At 49.8% G+C, this 25,922-nt stretch overlaps 8 protein-coding genes across 8 annotated transcripts; 3 read left to right on the plus strand and 5 right to left on the minus strand.

Annotated features, from left to right (window-relative positions):
- Window positions 1-298: 298 nt before the first annotated feature.
- QC761_611300 (uncharacterized protein) lies at window positions 299-1,895 on the minus strand. The gene is made up of 2 exons (XM_062881535.1): window positions 1,214-1,895; window positions 299-1,151 (listed from the first exon to the last, which is right to left on the minus strand). Exons 1-2 carry the CDS (start codon window positions 1,389-1,391, stop codon window positions 430-432), a joined length of 900 nt encoding a protein of 299 aa, XP_062728985.1. The 5' UTR covers window positions 1,392-1,895; the 3' UTR covers window positions 299-429.
- Window positions 1,896-2,438: 543 nt separating this feature from the next.
- QC761_611310 (uncharacterized protein) lies at window positions 2,439-3,443 on the minus strand (the record flags this gene model as incomplete). Its single annotated transcript, XM_062881536.1, has 1 exon — window positions 2,439-3,443. The coding sequence occupies one exon, from the start codon at window positions 3,441-3,443 to the stop codon at window positions 2,439-2,441; it is 1,005 nt and encodes a 334-aa protein (XP_062728986.1).
- A 3,729-nt stretch (window positions 3,444-7,172) lies between these two features.
- On the plus strand, window positions 7,173-8,235 carry QC761_611320 (uncharacterized protein). The gene is made up of 2 exons (XM_062881537.1): window positions 7,173-7,849; window positions 7,905-8,235. The coding sequence occupies exons 1-2, from the start codon at window positions 7,222-7,224 to the stop codon at window positions 8,186-8,188; spliced, it is 912 nt and encodes a 303-aa protein (XP_062728987.1). The 5' UTR covers window positions 7,173-7,221; the 3' UTR covers window positions 8,189-8,235.
- Window positions 8,194-10,430, minus strand: QC761_611330 (uncharacterized protein). The gene is made up of 3 exons (XM_062881538.1): window positions 9,826-10,430; window positions 8,947-9,770; window positions 8,194-8,886 (listed from the first exon to the last, which is right to left on the minus strand). Exons 1-3 carry the CDS (start codon window positions 9,982-9,984, stop codon window positions 8,298-8,300), a joined length of 1,572 nt encoding a protein of 523 aa, XP_062728988.1. The 5' UTR covers window positions 9,985-10,430; the 3' UTR covers window positions 8,194-8,297.
- On the plus strand, window positions 10,425-12,901 carry QC761_611340 (uncharacterized protein). Its single transcript, XM_062881539.1, has 2 exons — window positions 10,425-11,296; window positions 11,456-12,901. Exons 1-2 carry the CDS (start codon window positions 10,732-10,734, stop codon window positions 12,652-12,654), a joined length of 1,764 nt encoding a protein of 587 aa, XP_062728989.1. The 5' UTR covers window positions 10,425-10,731; the 3' UTR covers window positions 12,655-12,901.
- Window positions 12,902-19,409: 6,508 nt separating this feature from the next.
- QC761_611360 (uncharacterized protein) lies at window positions 19,410-21,413 on the plus strand (the record flags this gene model as incomplete). The annotated part of the gene is made up of 6 exons (XM_062881540.1): window positions 19,410-19,559; window positions 19,629-20,220; window positions 20,281-20,546; window positions 20,611-20,689; window positions 20,742-20,974; window positions 21,033-21,413. The coding sequence occupies 6 exons, from the start codon at window positions 19,410-19,412 to the stop codon at window positions 21,276-21,278; spliced, it is 1,566 nt and encodes a 521-aa protein (XP_062728990.1). The 3' UTR covers window positions 21,279-21,413.
- A 62-nt stretch (window positions 21,414-21,475) lies between these two features.
- On the minus strand, window positions 21,476-22,745 carry QC761_611370 (uncharacterized protein). Its single transcript, XM_062881541.1, has 4 exons — window positions 22,433-22,745; window positions 22,227-22,374; window positions 22,029-22,162; window positions 21,476-21,964 (listed from the first exon to the last, which is right to left on the minus strand). The coding sequence occupies exons 1-4, from the start codon at window positions 22,542-22,544 to the stop codon at window positions 21,681-21,683; spliced, it is 678 nt and encodes a 225-aa protein (XP_062728991.1). The 5' UTR covers window positions 22,545-22,745; the 3' UTR covers window positions 21,476-21,680.
- A 1,879-nt stretch (window positions 22,746-24,624) lies between these two features.
- QC761_611380 (uncharacterized protein) lies at window positions 24,625-25,843 on the minus strand (the record flags this gene model as incomplete). The annotated part of the gene is made up of 4 exons (XM_062881542.1): window positions 24,625-24,961; window positions 25,024-25,389; window positions 25,463-25,793; window positions 25,816-25,843. 4 exons carry the CDS (start codon window positions 25,841-25,843, stop codon window positions 24,625-24,627), a joined length of 1,062 nt encoding a protein of 353 aa, XP_062728992.1.
- Between the last annotated feature and the right edge of the window lie 79 nt (window positions 25,844-25,922).

Here is a 25,922-nt window from a genome sequence, read left to right on the forward strand (position 1 = left end):
GTTCCCGAGCTAACCGATGCGGCCCGATGATGTGGTGTCTTTGTTGTATCCAGCCAATGCCATTTTCGGACCATTTTCGGACTTGTCTCCGGCTCCTTGCGCTGCACTCTGGAGCGCCGATAACCTCGGAACTTACGGGCCATGAAAGATTTGTTGGGAATAGGGAACTACATATCATGAAGTGGCCTTTCAGAACGGGGGTTAGGGTTGGATTAGCCCTTGACACCACGTCGTGAACAGTAAGCTAGATTGAAGACTCACCACAAAACTAAGGCCTTGAAAGTTAATCACATGTAGCGACCTGGATGGTAAGTTTTCAATTCCTGGATTTAAAGCGGAGGCTACATCTCGCTAGGCTTTTCTATCAGGGGATGTAATACAAAAAGGCTTAAAAACACTGTAGACCTTCACTTCCTGGCTGGTTTAAATTCATGGCAAGCAAGTGAAAAGCCTCCTCAGCTTGTCCAGCACAATATCTTGCTTTTCCTTCGGCGCGGTTGTCTTGTCATTGGCATCCCCCACGCTCACCGACACCAAGCAATCATCAGAAAGAGCCACACTGGCCTCCAAAGGCAACCGATCCGTCCCGCAATGATACACGTCTTTGGCGCTGAACAAGCCAACATTGATCCGGCTGAGCACAAACTTGAAGTTGTGGGGATCAGTGCACTTTCCTTCGACCTTGGGCAAGTTGATATTGAGGAAAACATCCTCGGGCAAATAAGGCTTGCCACTGCTGACCACGGCATCGACAAGCTTGCTGGCCACCTGCGCATACACCAGACTGCGAGTCGGAGCGGGGGTCGTGTTCCAGGCAAGCGTGCCACTCGACAGACCAGAAAAAGCAATGGCAGGCACTTTTCTTTCCTTGGCAGCAAAGACGGCTGCTCCAACGGTGCCGGAGAAATGCACCTGGACATAGACGTTGCTGCCGACATTAGGTCCTGAAACAGCAAGCTCGGGGGCCTGGCCGTTCCAGAAAGGAGGCGCGATGGTGTCGATGCCGTAGCGCATCGAGGTGACAGGAAACGAGTTCACCCAGTTGAGACGGGGCGAGGATTCATTGCGGCCGATGGGCTGGTTGGTGTTTGCCGGGCAGGAGTCGTATTGGCAAGCTGTGGTGCGGGGACTGGGTTCCGCGTCGGATGATGCTGTCCAGGATGTGATGTTAGTTAACATCATCCCATGACAAGGAGCTGACAAACAGACTTACCCGTTCCAGATTTGTTTTCTGCCGGTGCCGTTAGCACCGTGTCATGACCGGCAGCAACAAGAGCGTCGTGGAAGGACCGTGTATAGAGCTCTGCCCAGCCGTCATCGTTGGCATGGATGATGCGAATGGCCTCTGTGCCGAGTGCTGGCAGGAGAGCAAGGAGGATCTGGGAGCGCATCTTGAACGTCTCGACACCGGGTAAGTTGGCTGGGACTAACAGACTAGATCATTGGCTTCAAGCCATCTTTTTTATTCATGTTTTGTGGTCGGCCCCTTTCGTGAGGAAACCGTCAACCTGATGAAAATGAAATTGCCCGTCTCAATGCTTCGAGTTGGTTACAGCCAATTACAATTCGCCGACTCCTGCTTGCCACTAGCGCATGAAACCCAAAGAGCACGGTTTGGTGGTATTTGTCTTTTGATTCGGCCATCAACGTTGCACGTGTCTCGCCCCCAATTGGACTGCTGGGAAAAACCATGAGAGTTTGGGCAGGTGAGACCACCCACGTTTTTTCATTGTGCTTTTTCAATCGCTGGTCCCTTGGAATGCAGCCTTTGGGGCCGAGCCTGGAAATTGTTCCAATCTGGGGTTATGACCTCGGTATAATACCACCTCTATCGCACGTGCAGAGCTCGGTGTCAGCAGGTGATGTCGCTACCGTTTCTCAAGGGGCCACAGCTTAGATCATATCTATCGCAAGGACAGGGCTTTCCATGGTCCATGTTCATTGTGTCACTCGGGTTTCAGCCATTTGCTATATGCTCCACCGTTCTGGATGGCCTGTCGTGATCGGCGTCTCGCCCGCTATTGCCCCTCGGGCCGCACCCGTGGCTTGGCAACCGTTCACCGTCATTTTCGGATGCGCCCGGGAACTGGGAGCGGGTGAGAGCCGACCTTCAAATCATTCCAGGTTCCTGGGAACAGCACGACCTGAAGCTTGCAAACGCCATATCGCGTCATTTCAAGAGTCTCCGCGACTGAGAAGATCAAAAGCTCACGGGACATGACCGATGCTTGAAGCAGGAATCACAGCTGGAAGAATACTGGAGTCAGAACCTTGCGACAGTGAGTCTGAGACATAGCGTGATGGGTTAGGTACCTATCTACCTTTGTGTAACTAAGAAACTATATCTTTCCAGTATCCACCTAGCTTTGCAACAAACTCAACTTCATCAACTCATGAGCCCTGTTCGGCCAGGAGTGCCTCAATGGGGCAAAAACAGATTAAAACCGTGACAGTGTTGGTAGCATAAACAAGACAATGAGCCAGAAGCACCAGGTCCTCCACGTGGCGTAGTCCGCTTCCCTGTTCCTCCTCAACAGCCCGTTCATCCCGATACCGGCTCCAAGAAGGACTGGAACAACAAATGCCCATAACTTGAGCCTCCAGAAATAAGCACAGGCGAATGACCAGGACAAGATGAAGGCACCGATGACAGCCCTGCACAGCCCATCACCGATCAGAATGGGCACGCTCTTCCTCTCCCGCAGTCTATCCCCGACTTGATCCTTGAGGTCCTGGATGTATCCAGTGGTCAAGATGACCGCTGCAATCATGACTGTCCACAAATGGCCCTCGTCATTTACCGTCCTTCCCACACCACCAGCAAGTCTCAAACTTCCACCGTTGAAGCCCAAAGAGCCGGCCGCAATCAGTGGGTCTCTGAGCATGTGGTCGCCACCTCTCAAGTCATTGTACATCCAGACCAACACGAGGATCCACATTCCCTCGGAGAACACCCCAAGGTACCAGTTCATTGCCATCGCCAACGGTATCGAACTGAGCAACAATAATCTTGCGTGTTCCATGGTGGCATATCCACTAGGTATGGGCCGCCAGGGCTTGTTGATCCTGTCTTCCTCGACCGAATCGGCGCCACGCTGGTTGGCGAGGTCAAATATGAAGGTCATATACCAGTTGTAGATTACCACGATAGGTACCCGCCAGAGGACCTCAGAGACGGTGGGCCCTGTTTCGTCCGAGAACAACCGAGGCCCAGCGAGGGCACCAAAGATACCAAACGCAGAGTTGGGAAGAATAAACGTTGGAAAGTCGTTCTCGGTAAACTGCCAGATGAGGAAGGGTATACCTTTTATCCAAGAGAGGGGGGTGCTGTTGAGGACGGGCGAGTGTTGTGGTTGCTGAGATTTGGGAAGGAGAGGTGAGCTGGGAGATACGCCAGTCCATTGGCTCTCCACATCCTGACTTGACTTGTCTACTGGTCTCATTTCGCCGGAGCAAGTGATAAGAAAGACAGCTGAGAGGTAAAATGAGGTGACGTGAAGAGAGAAGATGCTATCTGGTAACGAGCACGCAACAGACGGTCGGATAGGTAGGCAAGGTATCCCTCGAGAGGAGCTATATGGGACGGAGCGGCCATCGTATTTATCTTGATCGTCCTATTTCCTGACTCGCGACCCCCCGCGTGTGTAGCAGGAGCAAGCACACTGACAAGAATAGGTCCTGAGGATCGTCTCACTGAAAAGGAATAGCCACTTCAAATCGGCCCCACTGTCACACTGGCGGCACTGGAAGATAGAGGCAGGATCCAGGGAACGGGACAAGGGTAGGAAAGTAATAATGGCGCAACTGTTCGTCTGTCGGATGAAGTGTTTCCTCCTTGCCGGATCCATCCTGTCCCAAGGACCCCAGGTCAACAGCGGCTGTTCTCCACTTCGGGAAACATGGCAAAGCCCGCAGACAGACATAGTGGGATATGAACTTTTCCAAAGCAGACCCATATCCACAATGCGCTGACGAAATCGTATGTAATCGACACTTAAGAGGTTGTTATCACCATGTGAGCATCATCCGGAGCTCGCTGGCCAGATCTGCAAGACTCACAAATCACACATTCCTCTGCCTGAGGATTTCCAAGCAATCCATACCCAAAGAGTAAGGTAAAGCACCACAAGGTATCACTTCAGTCTCATCAAGATGCGGCGTATGGTATGCAGCCTGCAAGCGAACCCCTCGTTTTGGCCGCATTCTTCTTATTGCTTTCTGGACCCGAGAGTTCGGGTACGCGCCGAGGATGCCCCGAATGGGGATAGTTGTCCATTCGTGAAGTGTTCAATTTTCCGGCCTGTTGTCGGGTTCGATCAGATGGCGCCATCTAAGTTTACTTACGGAGTATTGACACTGTGGCACATGCTGATGATGCCGCAGATGGTGTTTTATTCGTTGACTCGACGGCAATAGCTTAACACCAACCAGCATGATGATCTCTTCCTTGTACACCGCTCCACGTTTCCTAGCCCCTCTGGGCATCACTTGCATGTCTTGACCGTTGTTGCCCCATATCTGTGGAGACGGGCCCCTGAAGAATCATCCGCGTTTCGAAGCGAAGCAGGGGTCCAATCTCAACAACCACACATTGCTCGATGCACTTTTGTAGGTAAAAATTCCTCTTCCCTAGTCGACGGACCCTTTGTTGGAAATGGGAAGAATTCCACCCTAATAAGAGAATGAATATATGCCAATTACTAAGGTACTCTGTAGGTAGGTAGAGTTCGTAGATGCGGCTCGGCCCTACGGAAGGCTTCCGGCTTCCCCTGACCCCCCAATTCAGGGCAATCTAAACCAGACCCCCACTCTCGAACCCAAGGTTCCCTCCACCAGCGGAGCACCACAGCAAAGTCGAACTGGGGGCGATTGTCAATCTTCCTCCTCTCCATGGTGTCCAGAATGAGAACATCACACCATCGGACGGCCCGCCCCCTGCTGTCGTATCCAGAACCCTTGACCCCCTCGTTCATGAAGTCTGCATCCAGTGCTCATTGCCGCTAAGTGCATACATACCTGGGTACCTTGACGTAGGTATATCATCCTCCGTACAGAGTACATGAAGACAACCTGGAACCTCACGCGGATAAAAACGTGGAAAGCCGCGGGGTCCTTGGTTGAATGCTACCCCAGCCACTGGTCTTTTTTTTCTTTCTTGGCCCAATGTCGAGTTCCTTGCAGCATCATCTTTGCAAAAGGTGCCATGGAACAACGGCTGCTACTGCAGTCCATGACTCTTGATGGTTCCTCGGGTTTCCTCATCAGGAGCGTGAGGGACATGATAATGCATGATGCTCCATGAACTAGTCTACATTCTGCACAGTGTGCCCATTTAACCCATTCATACATGCCTGTTGCATATGCATACAGGGAGGAAACCGCAATGGGAAAGGGTTGCAGTACGCACAGTGCTAGCTGGCCTGCGAACTCTCTTGTTGATGCAAATCTCCAATGCTGGCACTACACGTATCCCGGCACGCTCTGGACAAAATGACTGGTGGTACAATATCTACCGTTCCATGTTAATAATCAGCGTTCTGTCTACGGGTATATTTTTCGACTAATCAACTATTCTTTAAGGCCAAGTGACTACCTATCTTATGAGGCCTGGTAGCTATTTTTCAAGGCGTGGTCCAGAATATAATAGGTACCTATGCGTTGGTTTACTTTTACAGTCCCAGCTATTTTGTCTATGGTGTGCCTGGGAGCCAGTTTGTCATGGTCAAGATGGCAAGGATAAACGGATCTGGATTTCATGATACTAACAGAATTTCCTTATTCTCTTCTCAATCCGGTCGCGCTATAGCTTCACAGCAGTCTTGATAACTACTAGCCCGTAGGAACCTTGCTTGAATTCATTGACCGATGGCAGAGATAAAGCGACTGCGCCTTGGCTTGTGTGATGGCTAGGAATTGTTTACACAGTTTTGGATGTTGATCGCATGCCTTCTGAGCCCTGCACTATTGGTAGCAAGAGCGGTGAGATCTCATGGAACAACATATAGGGTTGAATGGGATTATATGGGTATTGTAAAATGTCCTGGGTCCAGTGAATAGTGCATGTGTGGTCAGGATGATCACTTATGAACCGACAAGTGATCGTTCGAATCATGCATGTACTCTCTGATCGGTTGATAATCTGTGTCTGTCTCCTACTGACAAAATTATCTCTCAACTGGTGAGATAGCAAAAATGATCGTAAATAAATACGTGGGATGGACTCAATCTGGGATAACATCTGTCGCCGACATAATATTGCTGGGCAACTTTATAGCCCCAATACCCCCCTCAAAAGTTCTTGATCACCTGTAACTGACATCGCTTAGACTTCAAGGCTTCAAGGTATAATTTAATGCATGCTGGAAATGTCAACGCGGCGTTGGAGCAAACCCACCCCAATAATAGGTAGTCATTGGAGCATGGTCTTGAGGTATATAATACGTGATATTCCTGTATGGAAACCTTCAAGGGCGAGTAAAAGATTGCTCGGCACTTTGAATAGGAGTACTGTTATGGCCAATGCATTCATTTATGCCAACTGGCGGGCAAAGTTGATCAGTTGGATTACTTCTTGAGTGCTTACACCGTCCCATACATGCCGGTCCGCTAAGCTTGAAGTTGGCGGCGGCCAGTAAGAGAGAGCCTTATGTCGTACAGAGTGATAAGGGGCAAGGAGCAACAACACAGTTGACCTGGCAACCTGACGTCTCTACACAGAGTGCGAGAAAAGATTCAAAAATATAACTTCAACAAATAATGAACGAATCCCCACAAATGTTCAAGCTTGAAATCCAGAACAGGGAATGTTCGAGAAGGTTACAAATATTCGCCAAGCTATCGGCAGATGGTCTTTCGACTTCCATTTTCCAACGTTACAGCATCATTTCGCATCGTGTCTTTCCGAGTCCATGTCCCGAGCCCGTCAACAGGACACGTGTTAATTGTTCCGTTAGACAGTATTGATGTAAATTAAAAAAGTCCGCTGAAACTTAGGAATTTGGAGGGTTTGGGTGGTGCTGCTACCGCCCGGTAATTAGCCTGTATCAAAATGCCAGAACACCAACAACGAGACCTGCCGAGGATCTCGATCGGGGTCATGATGAAGCGTTCAGAATTAAAAGGAAGCCCTGTCTCCTCACATACCAATGGCAACTTTGGAGTCCCCAAGTTCTGCTGTGCTCTCCTCGACTCTCACCAAGCGCTTGCCTGCAAACTCGCAGAATGAGGTCTTTGCCACTTTACCTTTCCCTCTTTGTCTCAGCTCTAGCCGGCATAAACTGGGACATCTATGAGCATGGCGTAGTTCCTTCATTCAAATGGTCCCGCCCCTTTCCCGACGATGGCACCGATCCAGGAGGGTTCGAGGTACATTGCAAGGCCAAAAAGACTTTCCGCGCCAAGATGTACAAGCTTTCCGATTTACCAGAAGACCCTCCTACAGGGCTATCCCCATGGCGCCACGCAATCGAGGACTTTATGGATCACACAAAAGAGTTCATGGGAAGCTGGGATGGTGTCGATCACAAAGGAGAAAACCGGGAGATTGTGGTGATGGAGTACAAAGATGTCCCACTTGAAGTTCGGGAGTGGATCGAGCAGCAGCAGAGGGACGAAGAGACTGAGAAACCCAACAAGAAGAAGTGGTGGTTTGGCGTGTTCGAGAAGCCGCAAGAGCATGGACAGAGGATCATTGGCACAGTAAAACCCACTCCTACACCTGTTCCACAAGGTGGCCATGCCCCTGATGTGAAAGACATCAAATTGGAGGATAAGATTTTGGTCTTTCCAGGGGGTGCAATCTATGAAATTTTACCACTATGGGTGGCAGGGGGGAGTGGGGCTTGTGAGCGTAAGTTACTCTTCCTTGATGAGTTGGGAGAGTTCAAAAGCTAACAAACCCGCAGGCGAGCTCAACAATCTACCCAAATATAAGCACCAGGCCATAGACCACTGCGTCATTGCTTGGGTAACTGACCACACCAAACCGCATCGTGAGAATGGCAAGCGGGATATGGAGTTTACCATTGAAGCCATGGCGGTGACTGAGAGCGAAGACGGAAAACGCTCGCGTCTAATGTGGGAGAGATTACACCGAACTATCAAGAGGAATGACAGAAAGCAGCAAAGAGAGGAGAGACAAAAGAAGAAGAAAGAGCTTGAAGAAGGGATTCTGAGAGATGAATTGTAAATATTAGAAGGTTATGGTTGAAGTTATTCTATGCGGTGTCTATCCAGTCTAAATTAGTAAGCCATTCTAGCTCGCAATTTAAGCATCAAGGTGTCATGTCGTGTCACCACTAGGCCTTCTCCTCGGTCACTGTGGACCGGCTGGCTTGGTTTTTGGCCTGCCTTTCTAACTCCGCCCTTTCTTCTAAGGTCAAATCGGACTCAGCCTTGCCAACCTTGATGGTGACAAACAAGAGCAGAACAACCACAGCACAAGCAGTAGCAAACCAAAAGGCGACTTGATGTCCAGTTGTGCCACCCCCCTTGGTCTCTTCGGAAACAGCAAGATCCGAAATACCGAGGAATAAGCTGATGCCCAAAAACAAGAGGCTGTTGATGAGAGCCCCTGCCAAACCCTGCCTATGCCTTGCAACATTGGTTGTGATGAAGACGTTGCTGACGATGAAGGTGATGTCTATGCCAATGGTCGAGCCGAGCATGGCAGGAAAGACCCATGCCCAAAAGTTGGCATCTTGTGGCATAAGCGCGAAGAGAAGCACGCAGGCCAGGCTTCCAAGCGCAGAAATGATCAAGAGTAGCCTACCAGGCAACAGATGAAGGGTAAACCCACCGATTGTGGCCAATACGATACCACCACCAGCCATTGGGGCGAACCAAATGGCTGTGATGAGTGCTGTTTGTCCCATCCACTCGCTGATTCTGTTGAAAGGATTAGTCTCGCCGTTTTTCATAGTACAAGATGAGGGTTGAGCAACTCACTGGAAACTGGCGTAAAATAGGAAAACCCCGAAGATGCCATAGGCAAAGAACAGTGCGACAGTGAGCCGGACCATGTACTTTGGTTGAAAGAGATCGAACGGGAGTAGCGGCTGTTCTGCTACCCAACCTTCAATGTAGACCGCGGCGCCCAGAAGCAACACGCCAAGAATGAAAGTCACGATGATGTACGGACTCTTCCATCCGTTGGGTGCGTGAGCTCCGTCTGTCAGGGCGAATGTAGTCAAGACCAAGCCCGGCGCAATCGTAACAATGCCCCACCAGTCCATTTTGATATGGGCATTTTCCCTTCTCGTTTGCTCCATGTCTTTTGGAATGGTCACAAACGCAACAGCTGAAGAGATGAACAGGATAATGGAGCCGATGTAAAAGTACCACCTCCAACTGAGGTACTCGATCGTCAAGCCGCCCGTGATGATGCCCAAAAAGAAGCCAATGGGCGCAAAGGCGCTGTAAAGCGCAAACACCAAGTTCTTTCTCGGACCCGGACGGTATAGCTTCCCCAGCAACATGATCCCCGTCGGTAAGAAGGCCGCTGGTCCAAACCCACCCAGAGCTCTGGTGACAATAAGCATGATGTAATTCGTGCTGAAGCCAGAGATGAGAGACCAAGCTGAGAACCAGACCATTCCGATGCTGAAAACCCAGTAGGCGCCATAAATGTCGGCTATCCTGCCAAAGGGCAGTAGAAAGGCACCAGTGACGAGGGAGAAGACGCTGGCGGGCCACACCTGTGAGGTTTTTGGAATTTCGAGCGAGATAGAAACCGAGGGAAGGATGATGTTGAAGCCTGAGATGAAGAACTCCTGCTGACGACATTAGTTGGGTATCTAAGATGAGGAAGAGCTTGAAAAGACAAACCGCCATGAACATGGATATCAGAAGTGAAGCACAAAACATAACCTCGGTAAAAGTGCTGGAGAAGACATCTGGTCTTTGACGGCCGAGGAGTTCGAGATCAGTCTCAGACTCGGCACCCGAGGGCGACTCAATGTCGCCCTTCTTCGTTGACGGTGACATGGATGTCAGACAGGTCGAAGAAGGAAAGAGGCGATGAGGTTAACGAGCAAGCACGACGAGCAAGGAAACCCTTCACGATATAAACCTCAGCCTTTCCAGGCTTGTTGACGACAGTGAACGATAGGCATTTTTGACGCTAGCAGACCAAAACAGTAGCTAAAAGTTCAACATCATCGACGTGACTTTAAGACGATTAGTCACAGGGACTGCAGTGCAAAAGACTGCACAGGTTGTCGAATTGGTCCCTTTCCGGGCTTAGCGCACCCATGCTCTGGCTCCACTGTCCACGGGGGCGCTGTGGGGCGGAGGGGCAACCTGGCCGCAGGACGACAACGAAATCGGAGGGAAGATGGGTTGCGGTTGTGAACGTGAGATGTGCTTCTGTGCTTCCCATCTTGGAAGTGAGTTTTCTTGGTTTTCTTCGTCTGGCTTCTGTCCATTTCACATTGAAGCTTCTTTGTTCGCACGCGGTCGAGTGCATGACACGGAGCCATAACGCCTTAAAAGTGGAGCACCGCTTGCCATTTTGCTACCTCTTTCAGCCTAGCGCCCTTCTTTGCGCTCCCGCGCGAAAGCCGCCGAGCCCCCTGACGGCCGATTGGGTGGCGATCCTGTCTTCAACGTCACTTCTCGTCTCTCTTGAAGACTGTTCCAAGTCGACGATACGACCGCACAGGGCAGACCAGCAAGGCAAGAGGAACATCGCCGACACATCATCCCGACTGGGACAGGACTGGAGGTCCCTCGATGCCTGAACCCAAGAAGACACCCCCTTTGACAGGAGCAGCAGCACCACAAAAGGCCTGCCATAACTGTCGCCGCCGCCGACTTCGGTGTGACAAATCTGTCCCCTCCTGTCACAAGTGCTCAATCAACGGCGAAGAGTGTCTTGGCTATGGAACCTTCTTCCGATGGGCGAATGCCCCAGCTGTCCGGGGCCGCCTCGCGTTGCCAAAGCCAAAGAAAGAGCCCTTGAAGAGTCGAACACCAAGTTTGCCATCACCAACATTATTCTCGTCCATCTCAACAGTATCGCCTTCAGATTCCCCATTGATATCTTCTTCAGTATCCCCGTTGCTGTCGCCCTTGGTATCGCCCCTGGTATCATCGGTGTCACCGGCGTCATTTACATCGGAGTGTGACTATCAAACCAAACCTCTCAGCCGTGCTGAGCTCATGGTCATCAACCGCGAGGTTCAGGCTATGAAGGATGAGGAGGAAGGAACATATAGGTACACTCTGGTTCACCCCTCCCTACTGGATCCATTTCACAGCTCCCTGGACTGGAAATCAAAACATTATATCCACCACTGTAGGTATTTATCTTCGTGCCCTTTTCCCTCTTGAGCCACTTGCCTTATCACCATGCTTCACCCCCACAATCTCTCTGCAAGCCAAGGCGGTAGCCAACCGATACAACGACCCCTCATGCCATAGTTATTTCATCACCGATACTAACGCACTGTGCCAGTCTCCAATGCCGTCTGCCGTGATCTGGTCTCGATCGACCAGCAATCCCGCAACCCCTTCCGCGCCATGATTCCTCTTGCTGGCCGGTTTGATTACCTGCACTCAATTATCGTGGCCACGGGGGCTATGCACCTGGCCACACTGCAAAATTACCACAACCGCCGTCCAGGAGGGCCAGAACTGGTTGACGCCCTCGTGGCTAAGGGAAAAGCCGTATCGGCACTCACGAGAGCCGTAGCAAGTGCCGGCGAAGAAGTTACACCCACAAGCCAGGCCATGATCTTGGCAGCGATAGTTTTCTTCGTCAACCTCGACTTGATTGACAACGGCAAGGGGAGCTGGCAGGCTCACATCGAGGCAGCTAGCACGCTCATGACATCGATTCAGAAGCAGGTCGCCAGTGGCGGGGCCGAGAACAGGGTGATAATAGACGACAGCCTGATGAGGCTGGTGGACGCCATCGCGGCGGATTGCTTGACATATCGGATTCTTGGGACGACCATAAGCGGCGTTGACACAACGTGGGCTGACTCGATGGAACACTCGGATTTCTTTTCTGTGCTCAGCCGGGCCGAGGCCCATAGCTATCACTGTTGCCCACCAGTCATGCTGGAGACCATCCTGGCTACCAGCAGACTGTTTCATGATCATCTGAGCGCACCAGAGGAAAAGGTGAAGCGAGCGCTGGAGCTCTTGGGCCGCGCCAAAAAGTTCGACGTCGTGGACTGGGTCTATGCGATTCAGGGGCTGTCGTTGGAGCAAGATGATTTATCTGTGCGAGTGAGTTTGGCAAGGGCACATCGCGCGGCGGCATGTCTGTACATTTTACTTTGTGTGCCGGACGCTCTCAAACCACTGGGTTTGGTTTCCCTAGAGCCCCTGGTCCTGGAGCTGCGTGGGTATATAGCCGAGGTGCCACTCGATCATGTGCTTCTCAAGGGTATCGTCTGGCCTGTGTTCCTGGCGGGCGCGCAAACCACCAAAGCCTCTCAGCGGGTCTGGTATGTTGAAAGGCTCGAATCGGTTTGGGCAAAAAACCCTTGGATTTGTCCTTGGGGTTACATACGTACCGCCATCGAAATGATGAGGGAAATCTGGGAAGCCAGAGATGCCATGGAGATGGCCGGCCTGGAGGAGCTCGGCGGGTGGAATTGGCTGGCTGCCATGAAGAGTAGGCGAGAGCAGTGCTTGATTGTCTGAACACCTGACTTGCAATTCAATTGTTTTCGGCGTCTCATAGGTACCCAAGCCAGCCAGGTAGCTAGTCACTGGGGCTACTGCCGTAGCTGTTTACACAGCTTAGATCAGCAATGTTATACAAATGATCAACCACGTCACGTGGATGTGTGCTGGTACAACCGGATGGGTTTGGACCAAATAGCACGCAAATGAGAAGCGCCCCGCCCCTCAAAGTGTCATCACACATTTCTCTTGAACGTGGTTTGATGTGTACCTAAAACCTTCATCAAAAGATGACATTGCTTGAGACACACTCGCTACGTCTCGTTAACAAACAAGGCACAATACCACGCTATGCCATCTTGTCTCATACATGGGGTGCCGAAGGCAACGAAGTGAGCTTCCACGATATCCATGACTTCCACTCCGCCAGTCAGCCGGGCAACCATCCTGTAATCAAAAAGTCAGGCTTCGCCAAGACACGTGATGCAGCTAGAATCGCGAAGTCATCCGGTATCGACTATATTTGGATCGATACCTGCTGCATCGACAAGACATCGAGTGCCGAGCTACACAATCGACACGCCACAATTCACATCACGAAGTCAACGCCATCCTGGCTTGTTATCCTCGCAAACACATTGAGCAAGATGGAACAACTTCCTCTCGGAACCCAGCCATACGCCTGATAGCTCTCGGTGGTGACCAGTTTGCACGGCTGTTCCCTTCAAAAGTCGTCTGGGTATCTGCAGACCACTGGCAAACGGATGGAGGGGAGAATCAATACATCTACGTAAACAAGTCGCCGGTCATTAGAGTTCCCGACATTGTCATTTCTGAGGACCCGTCCGACCGCTGCCGACTAATTGATGCCTGGCCCACTTCGCGCTGGATCGCAGCTACCCGGACTTTGGGCCTCGCGACTTCAAGCCGGAACGACACCACGATTCGAGATACTGCCCTGGCCAAGTTCAAGTATCGGGTCAAGACCACCACTGCTGAACATGACAATGAGCCCTTGATGATAGAGGTGAGGGTGGTTATTCGCTCAAAGCTGCAGCTGGGTTCGTCTATTTCATGGGACTGTTGGTGTCATTTCCGGAACTTAGGTTGGATGACCAGGAAATGGCCCACCCACGGACATGGACCACCACCCCCACACCAGCCACACAACCTTAATGAGATTACCCCTGAATGCTTACACTGGCCACAACAAGACTAATATTGGGTCAATTTCTATGGAAGTTATACCAAAATGTAGCTCAATCACTGTCAGAGTCAGACATTGCATCTGCTTCCCTCTTACGCCGGGTTTGAACCCGATAATGTGTGCTACGCCGCACAGGCTCGGCTGGCTCCGGCTGCTCCACATCCTCCTTGGGCACCACTTCTTCCTCCACCACCCTCCCTTTAATACGAGCCTCTTCCAGGTTACAAAGCCTTACAAACTTGGAATTCGAATCTTCTCTATTTAACTTACGCCTTTTCTTTACGTCCTAGGCTTTATAGGCGTTTTATTAATACCTTACTGCATTAGCTTTATAAATAAATATTTTAGATTTTAATATAAATACAATATTAATAAAAGTCTTTACTATAAACCGTTTTCCGGCCGGTATATCATTCTTAAGTAAGTCCCTAACCTCCTTAATATGACGAACCCCTATCCAGAACCTCTGAAAGGGATACTGGTTGAAGGCTACTTCTGAATAATCCTCGTTCGGTGCAGCTAGAGAGTGCACGACAAGATGTCTTAATGTAAATACCAGATACTGTGAATACAAGCTTGAATTGCATACTGCGGAACCGTCTATCTACACCAGCCAGTTCCTCCGTATATATAGACCTAATGCCAAGCCCTGGATCATCCTATTCTTTACGGATCATAGCTGACTCTCGAGAATCATAATGATTCCCAGGAATCATTCATGATTCCTTATGCCCTGGATGATCCACCTCTTATTGGTTCATCCTTCTGTCCCATAATTGGTTCTACTAGCGATTGGCTGTGCGTCTTGTGCCCCGCACATGGTCCGTCCTGCCCGTTGGCTTAACTGTGACACTTAACTATTTAGGAGTCCTCTACGGTATAAAAAATAAATATTTTTAAAGAAAAATCTAATAGTACTATAGGGATTATTATTTAGCTGAAAGAAAGCGGTTTACGCCTATATATAAGCTATAATCCTATCTTACGTTAACCGTTAATAATATTTTCTTTCCTAAAACCCTACTTATAAGTAAAGTTATATAGCTAAATTAAATTGACTTTACTATTAAATATATAATTAATAAAGGTATTATTTATAGTTATAAACTTTTTATATACTTTTTTTATATTAGAAAAGAATTAATATTAAGGAGTTAAAGAACGTAAAAGTAATAAAGAGGTAAAAAAAGAAAATAAATATTATTCCTATAGTACCGGATTTTAAAGTCGTTAATAATATATTGGTTTGGGGTGCGGCCACAGGCCTGAGGGTATGAGTAAGGAAGTGGGGCTCTCTGAGGATTCGGGGGTTCAGGGGTCATGTATATAAACGGTCTGCTTCGGACATTCTATTTTAGACAGGGCATCGACTTTTATTTCTTCGTATTTTGTGCCTTGCATGCGTGCGGGCAATTCTGGCCCTCTGATCAGGCCAAATCGGTGCTTACTGTGTGGTCTGCGAGCCCACAGAGTCTTTTGTTTGTCCTACGTGAAGTGCGGCCTGCGAGCGAGCCACTGCCACGCAGGTGTGTTCATTCAGAACCCTGTTGAGGATATATTTGTGGTGTTGTGGTTGTTTTGTGTGTTTTCTCACCATTTCAATATCAATTATAATTATTATAAATAAAAAAGCGTAATTTTAATAAATCCTTTAATTAAATTTTTAAAGTAAAAACCTTTTTAAATTATTCTATAGTAAAGTCGTTATTAATTTAACTATTTGATAATATCATTATATACTAATATTTATTAAAGTAGCCCTTAAACTATTATTTTTAAAGGTTTTAACCTTTAAAAATTATTCCAGAGGGAAAGGCTTCCCTATTTTAAAAAATATATTTTAATATAGTAATTTAAATCCTTTTTTTATTCTATTTAATATATGTAAACTTTTTATCATTTATTAAAGACCTTATAATAAAACTATTTTTTCCTTGACTTTTTATTATTTTTATTTTATTATAATTATATTTATTCTTAAATTTAATTTAATTAATAATAAAATATAGGTTAAAAAACTTATTAATATTTTCCAAAGTAACTTCGTTAACTTTAATATAATTAATTTTCTTTTTACCTTCCTTTTAATATTAAAATAACGGTTAATAAATTAAATAATTTAATATTTCCTAATAAAGTAAATATTATTTTATTTAATTAGTATATTAATTATTAAAGTTCGTATATTAGTATAGGTAAAAATATAGCTAAAGCTTTTTTAACGAAGGATTTATTAAACGATAAGGGTTTCCTGGCCTTAAATAAGCCGCTATTGATTTTTATAGGCCTATTTGTAAACCTAGGTTCCTAAGATACGGTGCTTTAGTATAGAACGTGGAACCCCGTGTTTGTCGGACGCTTTACGCTAACTTATACCAGCAAGAATATCTTGTTCGGCATTTGCGATATCTTCTTCGGTATATTTGGCCATTGATGGGTACCTGGAGCAAAAAAAAGAAAAAAATGTTCCATTTTTGACCTCTGGGGGTGGAATATAAAATTGGGGGGGGGCTTTCGGAGGTCCAGGGTTGTTGAGGGTTTAGTGTGGAAAATGGCACTGGTAAGTTCAAGCCAATGTGGGCCACCTCTGTGGGTGGGCCATTTTCTGGCCATCCAACCTATCCAACAAACTAAACATTCACGAATCCGACCCCCCTATGGAGGCGGTTGACCGGCAGCTGACCTGTGGGTTCGCTCAATACATCCAAGACGGCTTGCAGGCGGTAGTTGAGACTGTCCACACACGAAACCGCTCCTACTTCTCCTTGACTGTCTCCAATGTCTATGAAATGGACAGCGTTACGAGTTTACGTTCTATTCTTGAAGTCCAGGGGACCGAAATCGGCGCCACTGGAACCACAAATTCAGTATCGGCAGCATTATTAGTCGATGTAGCCTCAAGAAGCACGGTGCAAGACACGTGGCAATGGAGTCTTGGAATTCATAGCCCTGGGTTCAACATGGGAACGGCAGCCGCTTTATCACACCCTCCGCCAATTCGAACACGTTCCTGTCCGCAATCCAAAGCCAACCCAGAGCCTCTTGAGCAAAGCCCCGTCTACGAAACATTTTCTGAAGTCCTTGCTACAGCAATCAAAACGGGTGTCGTGATTGAAGCCTCTGCTGTTATCAACCCGTTTGAAAGCTATTTCACCACATTGTTGATCCAGGCTTGCATTAAAAATGAAGACCAAGTGGTGAGGCAGCTGCTTACCAGTCCGATGAGCAGTGTGCTAGTCGACATCAAGACCTCCATACAAACACGAGATCAAAGTGAGCTGGAACCATGGCATGCCATCTTCCGGGACTTTAGAGTCATCCACTGGGCCTCAGCACTTGGACATCTCGCTATTGTCAAGTTGCTCACTGCACATGGGGCGGATCCTAGCAGTACTACAGGGCTTGGACTGTGAGCCGTTCATTTAGCAGCACTTACTTCCCATTCCCTAATCGTGGAGCACCTTCTCGACGTTCTTAAAGACAAACGACCCGAGTGGTTCGAGAATGAACAGTTTGGGCAACTGAATATTTTCCCCGACCATCGGCTTACCAAGATTGTGTTGGCAGAACTCCGTTGTGGCACGTTGCCGCCGTCGGGGCTTTGAAGGCAGTCGAGGAATTCTCTTCAACACAAAGACGGAGTCCCCATCGATGAACCTAATACGCTTGGAAGACCACCATTACACGCAGCCTGTCGCGGCGGCCATTTCGAGGTCGTTGACGTACTTCTCAGGGCCGGAGCGAATCCAGCAGCTGCGACAACAGAGTCCCACATGACACCTGCTCACTTTGCTGCATTGAGTGGCAAAGAGGAAATTCTTCGATTGCTTAACAAACAGAGGAAGACTAGACATCTTCTCAGAGTCCGCAAGACTGTCCCCTCTTCATATTGCAACTTCGAATGTATTTTTGGGCTGTGTTAGGTTTCTTTGTGAAACCGGAGCACAGTTGGACGTAATGGCCGGTCATCGTTTGATTGTGAGAAGCCATCCCAATATTGGCCTTTTGGACGTCAGTCTGGCCAAGAAACATGGCTACTGGAGTCTGCACGCGCTGGCTCAACATGGAAACCACACACAGGTCCAGCGGTATCTGGAAATGATTGACCCTGGTCAGGCAGGCGTGAAGACAGGGTCCAGCACGGGACTGTTCGACGTCGAATTGGGAAGCAGTTTGTGGCCTTCATTTCATTACGAGAAAATACTGACTCGTAACCTATGATAACGGGGAACATTTTAATCTGTAAAGCATACAAAATACATCAAGCCCTATATGGTGTTTCTGTTGGGGACTGGTTTCTAACTGGGTTCGTTGTTTCTCAACCAACATTTACCTACCTCATCCCTTGCCCCGTCCCGTCAAGTTGCCTCGGTCACTGCCGGTCCCAGCGATAAGGACCTGCCGCCAGAAGCCATGTGTCAAAGGCGAGCGAGCTGCTGCGACATAATTAGCCGAGAATGCAAGCTGGTTGGCGGCGGATGCACCATCAAAGTCTGGGGAAAGGCTGGGGAAGTCCCCATATCCCGGCAGTCGTTTTACCCCACCCTTCGGGACAGCAACAGAACAAGCACACGCGTCACATTGAAGAGTGATCAGATAAACAGAGCATGTGCCACTGCTGCGCCTTCTTTGCTGATTCTTAACTAGAGCGCCGTCTGCCGATCGTCCTAGTCTCAGGATTCAGCCGAGGAACTTCAGGATAAACACAGCATGGGCGAATGGAACCTAAGCAGGGTGAATAATATGCTGGGAAGCTGTGTTCCTGGAGCAAGTCAGATGTTACAAAGCCGATACGGGGGGTTTCTGCATGCCCGAACACTGTATCCTGACCAAGCGGAATGTCCGAAGTAGAACAATGCTCGTCACGAGGTTAGATTCGAGGGTGCCATGATACTATAACCGCCAATTCTCTGGGTCCTTTCTTCCCCGCCCCGTTAGATTGGTCCGAGGGGACCAGTTAAGCTCTTGGACCAAGTCCGTCCTGAGATCCAGGTGTTAGTCGGTGTACCGGCTAATACAAACTCCTATGAGCTTCATGCTCGACATGGAAATTCTCCGGATTGTAGATCTGGATTTACGGTCAAATGTGGGGCACGGCGTGTCCATTGCAGGACATCCCGGCGTAGTTTCACGGCCAATTTAACTGATTTCTCTGATAGGCGGGTGGACCCGGGCCTTACGGATGAGTTCAAAGGTACCTAGGGACCAGAAAAACTTCAGGGGCGCTCAAGGGCTGTAAGGCTTCAAGCTATTAAAGGACATGATCCCCATGTGGTTCCCATCACGTTCTGAAGTATTCGCTCTCCCCCATATCCATCCGTGGCCTATTCGACGGACCCGTCGAATACACCATCATCATGCCTGTCAACTCCAGGTTGGCAGTTGCCGCAACGCTGGCCTCATTATGTGAGTAAAAGCCACTAGACGCTGGTATCGGAAGCTCAATTCAGTATTGACCTGGATCATAGGGCTTCAGTCAGGGTCTGCGCAAACAACATGTTCAACCGTACCGTCGGATGCGACCTATGACTACGTGATTGTAGGATCCGGGGCCGGTGGAATCCCCATGGCTGACCGACTTAGCGAAGCGGGACACAAGGTGCTGTTAATCGAGAAAGGGCCACCGTCTTCAGGTCGATGGGGTGGCACAATGAAGCCCGCATGGCTCCAAGGCACTAACCTGACACGGTTCGACGTTCCGGGGCTTTGCAATCAGGTAAGACACCTCCTCACTCCGCTGAGAAGTCATATTCGGCTTCCGAGGCTGACGTGTATGACTTTGTAGATTTGGGCCGACCCCACGGGCGTCTCTTGTACTGACATAGATCAAATGGCGGGCTGCGTTCTCGGGGGTGGGACGGCGGTAAACGCAGGGCTGTGGTGGAAGCCGCACCCGGAGGACTGGGACACCAACTTCCCTGCTGGATGGCAAACCAAGGATCTCGCGGCCGCCACCGACCGCGTGTTCTCAAGAATACCCGGAACCATCACCCCTTCAGTGGATGGTAAACGATACTTGTCGCAGGGATTTGATGTGTTGGGGGGCAGTCTTCGAGCGGCCGGGTGGGAGTACGTGGTACCCAATGAGACCCCGGAGAAGAAGAACCGCACGATTGGACACAGCACGTTTATGTTTTCCGGTGGTGAGAGGGGCGGGCCTTTGGCCACCTATCTCGTCACCGCGAGCGGGAGGAACACGTTTACCCTGTGGACAAATACGATTGCTAAGCGAATCATCCGCACTGGCGGCCATGCCACTGGTGTCGAGGTGGAGTGCAACCGTGGTGGACATGCTGGTGTTGTGAACCTGACACCAAACACTGGACGTGTCATCTCAGCGGCCGGAGCCTTTGGCTCTGCAAAGTTGTTGTTTAGGAGTAAGCCCCCTTTTGTTGCCGCCGTGTTGAAGATGTCTGTACTAACCTGGCTTTATGAAGGCGGCATTGGCCCAACCGACCAGCTGAACATCGTCAAGAACTCAACAGATGGACCGACGATGATTGATTCAGCGCAGTGGATTAACCTACCGGTGGGCTACAACTTGAATGACCACGTTGGGACAGATATTGAGATCGCCCATCCTGATGTTGTTTTTTATGATTACTACGCTGCTTGGCGATCGCCTATTGCCAGCGATGCCGAGACATATTTGGCCAACCGGACTGGCCCCTTTGCTCAGGCGGCTCCAAATATTGGCCCCATCGTACGTCAAGTGGAATTCTCAAGTTAAATTGATGCCAGTGCTGACAAATGGCGCCACTACCTAGTTTTGGGAAATCATCAAGGGTGGTGACGGCACTGATAGACACCTACACTGGCAGGCTCGAGTAGAGGGGCTTACCAACAGTAAGATGCAACCAATGCCCGTGAGAAGAGGAAAGCTGTGCTAACAAAACAGCCTCCATGACTGTTACCCAGTATCTTGGAACCGGGTCAACGTCTCGAGGAAGAATGACAATCACTAGGCAACTCAATACGGTTGTCTCGACTCCTCCCTATCTTAGAACAGAGCATGACAAGCAGGCAGTCGTTGAGGGTCTAATCAGTCTCCAAAAGTCTCTGGCCAACGTCGCTAATTTGACGTGGATTACCCCGAGACCAGGAGTTTCGGCAGAGCAATTTGTGAACTCGGTACGTCTCACCTCCAGATCGCGGTCCAGAGCTCTGGCTTACTGATATGAGGGCAAAGATCCCTGCAATTCCAGGACGCCGAGGTTCCAACCATTGGATAGGAACTGCCAAGATGGGCACTGATGATGGGAGGTCTGGCGGAACGTCCGTGGTGGACTTGAACACCAAGGTATACGGGACTGACAACATATTTGTTGTTGATGCTTCCATCTTCCCCGGAATGATCACCGCCAACCCGTCCGCTGCCATTGTTATTGTTTCGGAGCACGCTGCCACCAAGATTCTTGCGCTTTCTTCTGCCTAAGTTAGGTATGGGGGACTATTCGTCTCCGTAAGCCCCAAAGCTAGTTGGCAAAAGTCTAGGGTCACAGGAAGGCTGATTTGTAGCTATGTAAATTAAAAGAATTGATTTGACAGAGCATTGATTTGGAGCATGTCATGTTTTCTTGAGTTCTTGATCAGCTGCATCCATGGAGCAGTATAGCACACATGCACCGACAGGCTGTGTGCGAGACAAGAAGAAATTGATATTTACGTGACAATAATCTCGATATATACAATGAAGTTCCACATATCTCTCTCTTCCAAAGATAAACGACGGGAGCCAGCCCTGTTGAGATCTGTTGCGGTCGGCATGGCAATCGTCACTTGGTCCGTGCGTCAGGGGAAATGAGGGGCCAGAAACCTGAGCAAGAATGCTCATCCTTTAGCACTGGAAGACGGGAGGGCCAGGGTTCCGGTAGGAAGTAGGGATAGGCCAGTTGATGTTGATCTGAATGCCGGGGTCGCTGGCGGAGTAGGCACCGGGGAAGGAAACCTTGTTGCTGGGCTCAGTGTTACCACCACCGGTGACTCCGATCTGGGCGCAGGAGATGTAGAACTGGGCGCCTCCGGGGCTGGAAGCAGAGTGCAAGGCGATGTGCTCAGCACGGAGCAAGTAGTAACCAGAGCGGATGCAACGCGGGATAGTGACGGGGAATGATCCCTTGTCTAGGAGGCAAGGTTAGCGCTGGGCTTGAGTATTGCAACTCAGCAGAGCAAAAATTCGACTTACTCAAACTGGGCCAGCCGAGCTGTTGGCCAAATGTGGGCTGTTCATGGTAGATCTTGAACCAGACAGCGCCGGATCCATCCCACCTGGTGACGTCCTGTCCATCAGGCACGCGGGCCAAGTAGAATTGCATCGGTCTATCACGCAAATCAGTCAGCTACTCGTATAGAGTTGCTTGGGGCACGTCAGCCGCAAACTCACCCAGGGTGGTAGGCGTTGGGGTTGACATAGTAAGTCAACTGAGAGCCGGCGCTGACGTTGTAGGTTTGCGAAGCTCCAGCTACCGAGTTCTGGAAGCATCGGATTTGTGGAGAGGTCACACTGCCGACGAAACCGTTATTCTGCCAGTCTGTTGAATAGAAAGTCAGCAAAACCAGATGCGGGCTAGTAGGGATGAAACAACATACTGTCAGCGCGACGGACGTGCTGCCAATCAGCGCCATTGCCAACACGAGGCAGAGTGTAGTGGGCGGTGGCGCTGAGCGCAGTGCTGAGAACGAGGGCGAGAGAAGCCAACATTGTGAATGATGATGACAACTGAATCGATGTGACGGTCAAAAGGTGTGGTTGTCTCAATGCATCTTCAGACTTCGGACTGAGACCTCAGATACCTTTATACGCTGCTGCTATAGGCCAGGGTTGTGTCGATATGCCTTGTCTACCCCAGATTGGGTTTGCTTCCGTGGTCCGGGGACAAGACCTAATCGTCTTGGCGGAGGCTTTTTCTGCTGTCCATTCCCGGATTCTCTCCCGTGCTGGACCGTTGAAAGGCTTCAAGCAGCCGCGTACCGTCTTGTCCCGGCCGGCTAAATCAACGTTACACCCTAACCGCGCCACTGACAAGGCGGTTTAGTATTGACTCAATCTACTTTAAGACGACGGCACTTGCCTGGAGCTCCACGACTTTCCTGCAACTGCAATCACGGGGCTTGAAAGGCGGTTGTGGGGTGCATGCATAGTGCAACCGAAGCGGAAGTCTCGCATCTAGAATCCGAATCCAACCTTGGGCCGCCTGGCAATGGGTTCCCAACATATCGTGCGCATTCCTGCCCAACGGGCCACGGCCTCGATGCGCTCGCTACATCTGCAATGAAGATGACATCACTGCTGATCGGTCTATTCCTGGTGGAAACGGCCCTGGTATCCGGGGCCGGCTGGTTACTGACGAGATAGATTATGCCTTGAAACCAAGCCCATGCGTGCCCTTGGTCTCATCGAAGTCAACTCCGCAAGGCCCAGTTGATGGATTGAGCGTTATAGCTAATCAACTGCAAAAGGTACAAATGGAAGGGATCCGTAAATAATTTCTAGCTGCTGACGCCCTAGACTAGAACTGAGCCATAACCTCAAACCTAACCCTGCTGTCTTTCTCTCAACCCTCCCGACACACTCCTCAGGTTTGGTACATCGACCGGCGCTTTCAATAGTAATCGTGAACATGAAGAATCCTCAGGGCCGCATTGGCTGGTCGGGATGATGTGGTGTCTGGAACTTACCAGGTAGTTTTCAGAAGACTCCAGCTCTAGATCAGTTTGCAGGTGGCATTCCATGGCAGGATTGGAGCTATGGCAACCCAGATGCCCCTCAGCTTGGGGAACAAGCCTTAGGGCCATGAAGCCCACTGCGACTTCTTCGACACGCCTGGATACCCGCAAGGCCGTGCCGCGGCCAGTGCTGTTCTTATAAAGTGCGTTAATCACATCAAGGAGCGGCTCAATCAAGGCATTGCGGCTACGGGTCTTATACGGGATGACATGGGCTACATCAGTCCGGATGCAGCCAAGATCCTCCTTGTGGGTTGCGTCTGCTTTCGCGGCCTCTTTGTAAACGGTGAGCATATCATAATACAGGATGTGAATGAACATCATGACCCTGGAGCACTTGGTGTGGCCTTTAATTATTAGTGAGGGCGAAGGTATTCCGGACACTCCAGCATATGAGGATAACAAGCCAGACGGTGGCGGTGGCGCGACTTTAAAGGCATCTCAGTGTACTCTCCCTACAACCCCCTTTTGTACGTCCCCTGACAAGGTGTTTGCCAAACAAGACGAGGCCTTCCCTCACGTATGTCGCAGGAAAGTTCGTATGGAGTGGGTTCGACGATTGTGGCGAGTATCGGTTCCAGGGTTCAACACGATGACGTGATCTACCAGCCAGGAAAATTTCGGGTTTGGACACGGAAGACGAGAAGGAATCGGCTGACAATACGGTGGTGAGAGTTGGCGAGAAATATGGGTTGAGCTTGGAGGTTGACAGAGCCACGATAGGGAATACGGCGCGGATCTGGCTTTGATAACTGCAAACGTGGTCGATGCCCACGGTTGGGTAGTTCCAACAGGTGAGAGCAGCATCGTGTTCGCTTGGAAAGAATAGGGGCCGAGGTCGTTGCCACGGGGAACCTTACAGCTTTGTCCCCTTTCTCTCCAAAGCGCGCAAAGCATTAGATTGGCACTCGCAATCATTAAGGCCACAGAAACACCAAGACGAGGAACAGTGACTGCGAAGGATGATAGTCCGGGACTGCATGGCGCAAAGGTGAAGGTTACAGTGATGTAAGTATCAACTGGGTGGTTATCTAGACCAAGTGCGACGAACCTAACTAGTCCCCCAAGGGGTACGGATGAAGCACTTGGCCGTAATACAGCTCGGCATCCTTGCTGGCCAAAAACACAAAGCTGGGTGCAACCTCACTGGGCTGACCGGGTCGTCCCATGGCATACTTCTCTCCAAAACCCTCCATGTCCTCAGCTGGCCGTGAAGCTGGCTGCAAGGGGGTGTGAACGGGTCCCGGGGCGATGCAGTTGACCCTGATGCCCTTGGGTATGAGCTGTTTGGCGAGTGACCGAGTAAAAGACACGATAGCCCCCTTTGTCGCCGCGTAATCGACCATGGCACCTGTTCCACGGAAGGCAACGGTCGATGTGGTGTTGATGATTCTGTGTGTCGACATTAGTGCCACACTCTTGAACTATTCCAGATAGACACGAAAATGACTTACGAGCCGCCCTTCTCCATATGCTTCACAGCATACTTTGTGATGGCAAACATTTGCAGAATGTTGCTCCGGAATGTGCTCTCCACATTCTCGAGGTCAATGTCGGTGATATCCTGGCACATAATTTGCTTCGAGGCATTGTTGACGAGCACGTGAATCTTGCCGAATTTGTCAACATGGACCTGAACAGCCTTGCGGCACGTCTCAGCGTCCATCAGATCCCCCGGAAATAGCAAGCACTGCTGTCCCTCGGCTTCCACGAGCGTTTTCGTCTTTTCAGCGTCCTCCTGCTCTTCGGGGAGATAGACTATCGTGACATCTGAGCCTTCGCGGGCAAACAGCACCGCTACAGAACGTCCTATTCCAGAGCTGTTTGTGGGCTGTGTTAGTTTCCACCCAGCGAGCATACTTGGAAGTCAACCATCAGAGCAACTGAACCTACTCTCCCCCCGTAATGAAAGCCTTGTTCCCCTTGAGCTTTCCCGAGCCCTTGTATTCGTGCAGTTGGTTCTTGCCCTCGAGTTTGGTGGATTCGCTTTCTGGCTTCATGTTCTTGTCAAGGCCTGGAAGGTTCTGGGCCTGTGCCTCCTTTACGGGCTGAAATTCACCACCTTTGGCCGACATGTTTGCGAGAGATTGATGTGTTAGCAGAGATGTTAATATTGCCTTTGGATGAACTGTTGGATAGTTGGAGATTATGGAAATTGGCATGAAAAGCGAATGATGCTTGTCGCTTTTACAGATGATGAGAAGTGGGGAGCAGATTCGCGTAGCTGTGACGTCAGTTGGGAGTACCCAACGTCATCGACACCGTCTCACACATCAAAGACTGGTGCAAGTCAGCAACAAAACATCACTAAACATTAAGCCGAGAACTGCGTGATACCATAAACACAGCCTTC

This window comes from Podospora bellae-mahoneyi, chromosome 6 (genome assembly GCF_035222275.1).
Source record: "Podospora bellae-mahoneyi strain CBS 112042 chromosome 6, whole genome shotgun sequence".
In the NCBI taxonomy this organism is placed as follows: domain Eukaryota; kingdom Fungi; phylum Ascomycota; class Sordariomycetes; order Sordariales; family Podosporaceae; genus Podospora; species Podospora bellae-mahoneyi.

Bases quoted from the DNA above. Each gene is read 5' to 3' on its own strand.
- QC761_611300 (XM_062881535.1), bottom strand. From the start codon at position 1,391: ATGCGCTCCCAGATCCTCCTTGCTCTCCTGCCAGCACTCGGCACAGAG. The intron at 1,152-1,213 runs GTAAGTCTGTTT...CATCCTGGACAG, and splicing joins AGAAAACAAATCTGGAACGG to CATCATCCGACGCGGAACCC.
- QC761_611320 (XM_062881537.1), top strand. From the start codon at position 7,222: ATGAGGTCTTTGCCACTTTACCTTTCCCTCTTTGTCTCAGCTCTAGCC. The intron at 7,850-7,904 runs GTAAGTTACTCT...ACAAACCCGCAG, and splicing joins GGGGAGTGGGGCTTGTGAGC to GCGAGCTCAACAATCTACCC.
- QC761_611330 (XM_062881538.1), bottom strand. From the start codon at position 9,984: ATGTCACCGTCAACGAAGAAGGGCGACATTGAGTCGCCCTCGGGTGCC. The intron at 9,771-9,825 runs GTTTGTCTTTTC...TGTCGTCAGCAG, and splicing joins TGATATCCATGTTCATGGCG to GAGTTCTTCATCTCAGGCTT. The intron at 8,887-8,946 runs GTGAGTTGCTCA...TCCTTTCAACAG, and splicing joins CTATTTTACGCCAGTTTCCA to AATCAGCGAGTGGATGGGAC.
- QC761_611340 (XM_062881539.1), top strand. From the start codon at position 10,732: ATGCCTGAACCCAAGAAGACACCCCCTTTGACAGGAGCAGCAGCACCA. The intron at 11,297-11,455 runs GTAGGTATTTAT...GCACTGTGCCAG, and splicing joins AAAACATTATATCCACCACT to TCTCCAATGCCGTCTGCCGT.
- QC761_611370 (XM_062881541.1), bottom strand. From the start codon at position 22,544: ATGTTGGCTTCTCTCGCCCTCGTTCTCAGCACTGCGCTCAGCGCCACC. The intron at 22,375-22,432 runs GTATGTTGTTTC...TCTATTCAACAG, and splicing joins GCACGTCCGTCGCGCTGACA to ACTGGCAGAATAACGGTTTC. The intron at 22,163-22,226 runs GTGAGTTTGCGG...TTTGCGTGATAG, and splicing joins CCCAACGCCTACCACCCTGG to ACCGATGCAATTCTACTTGG.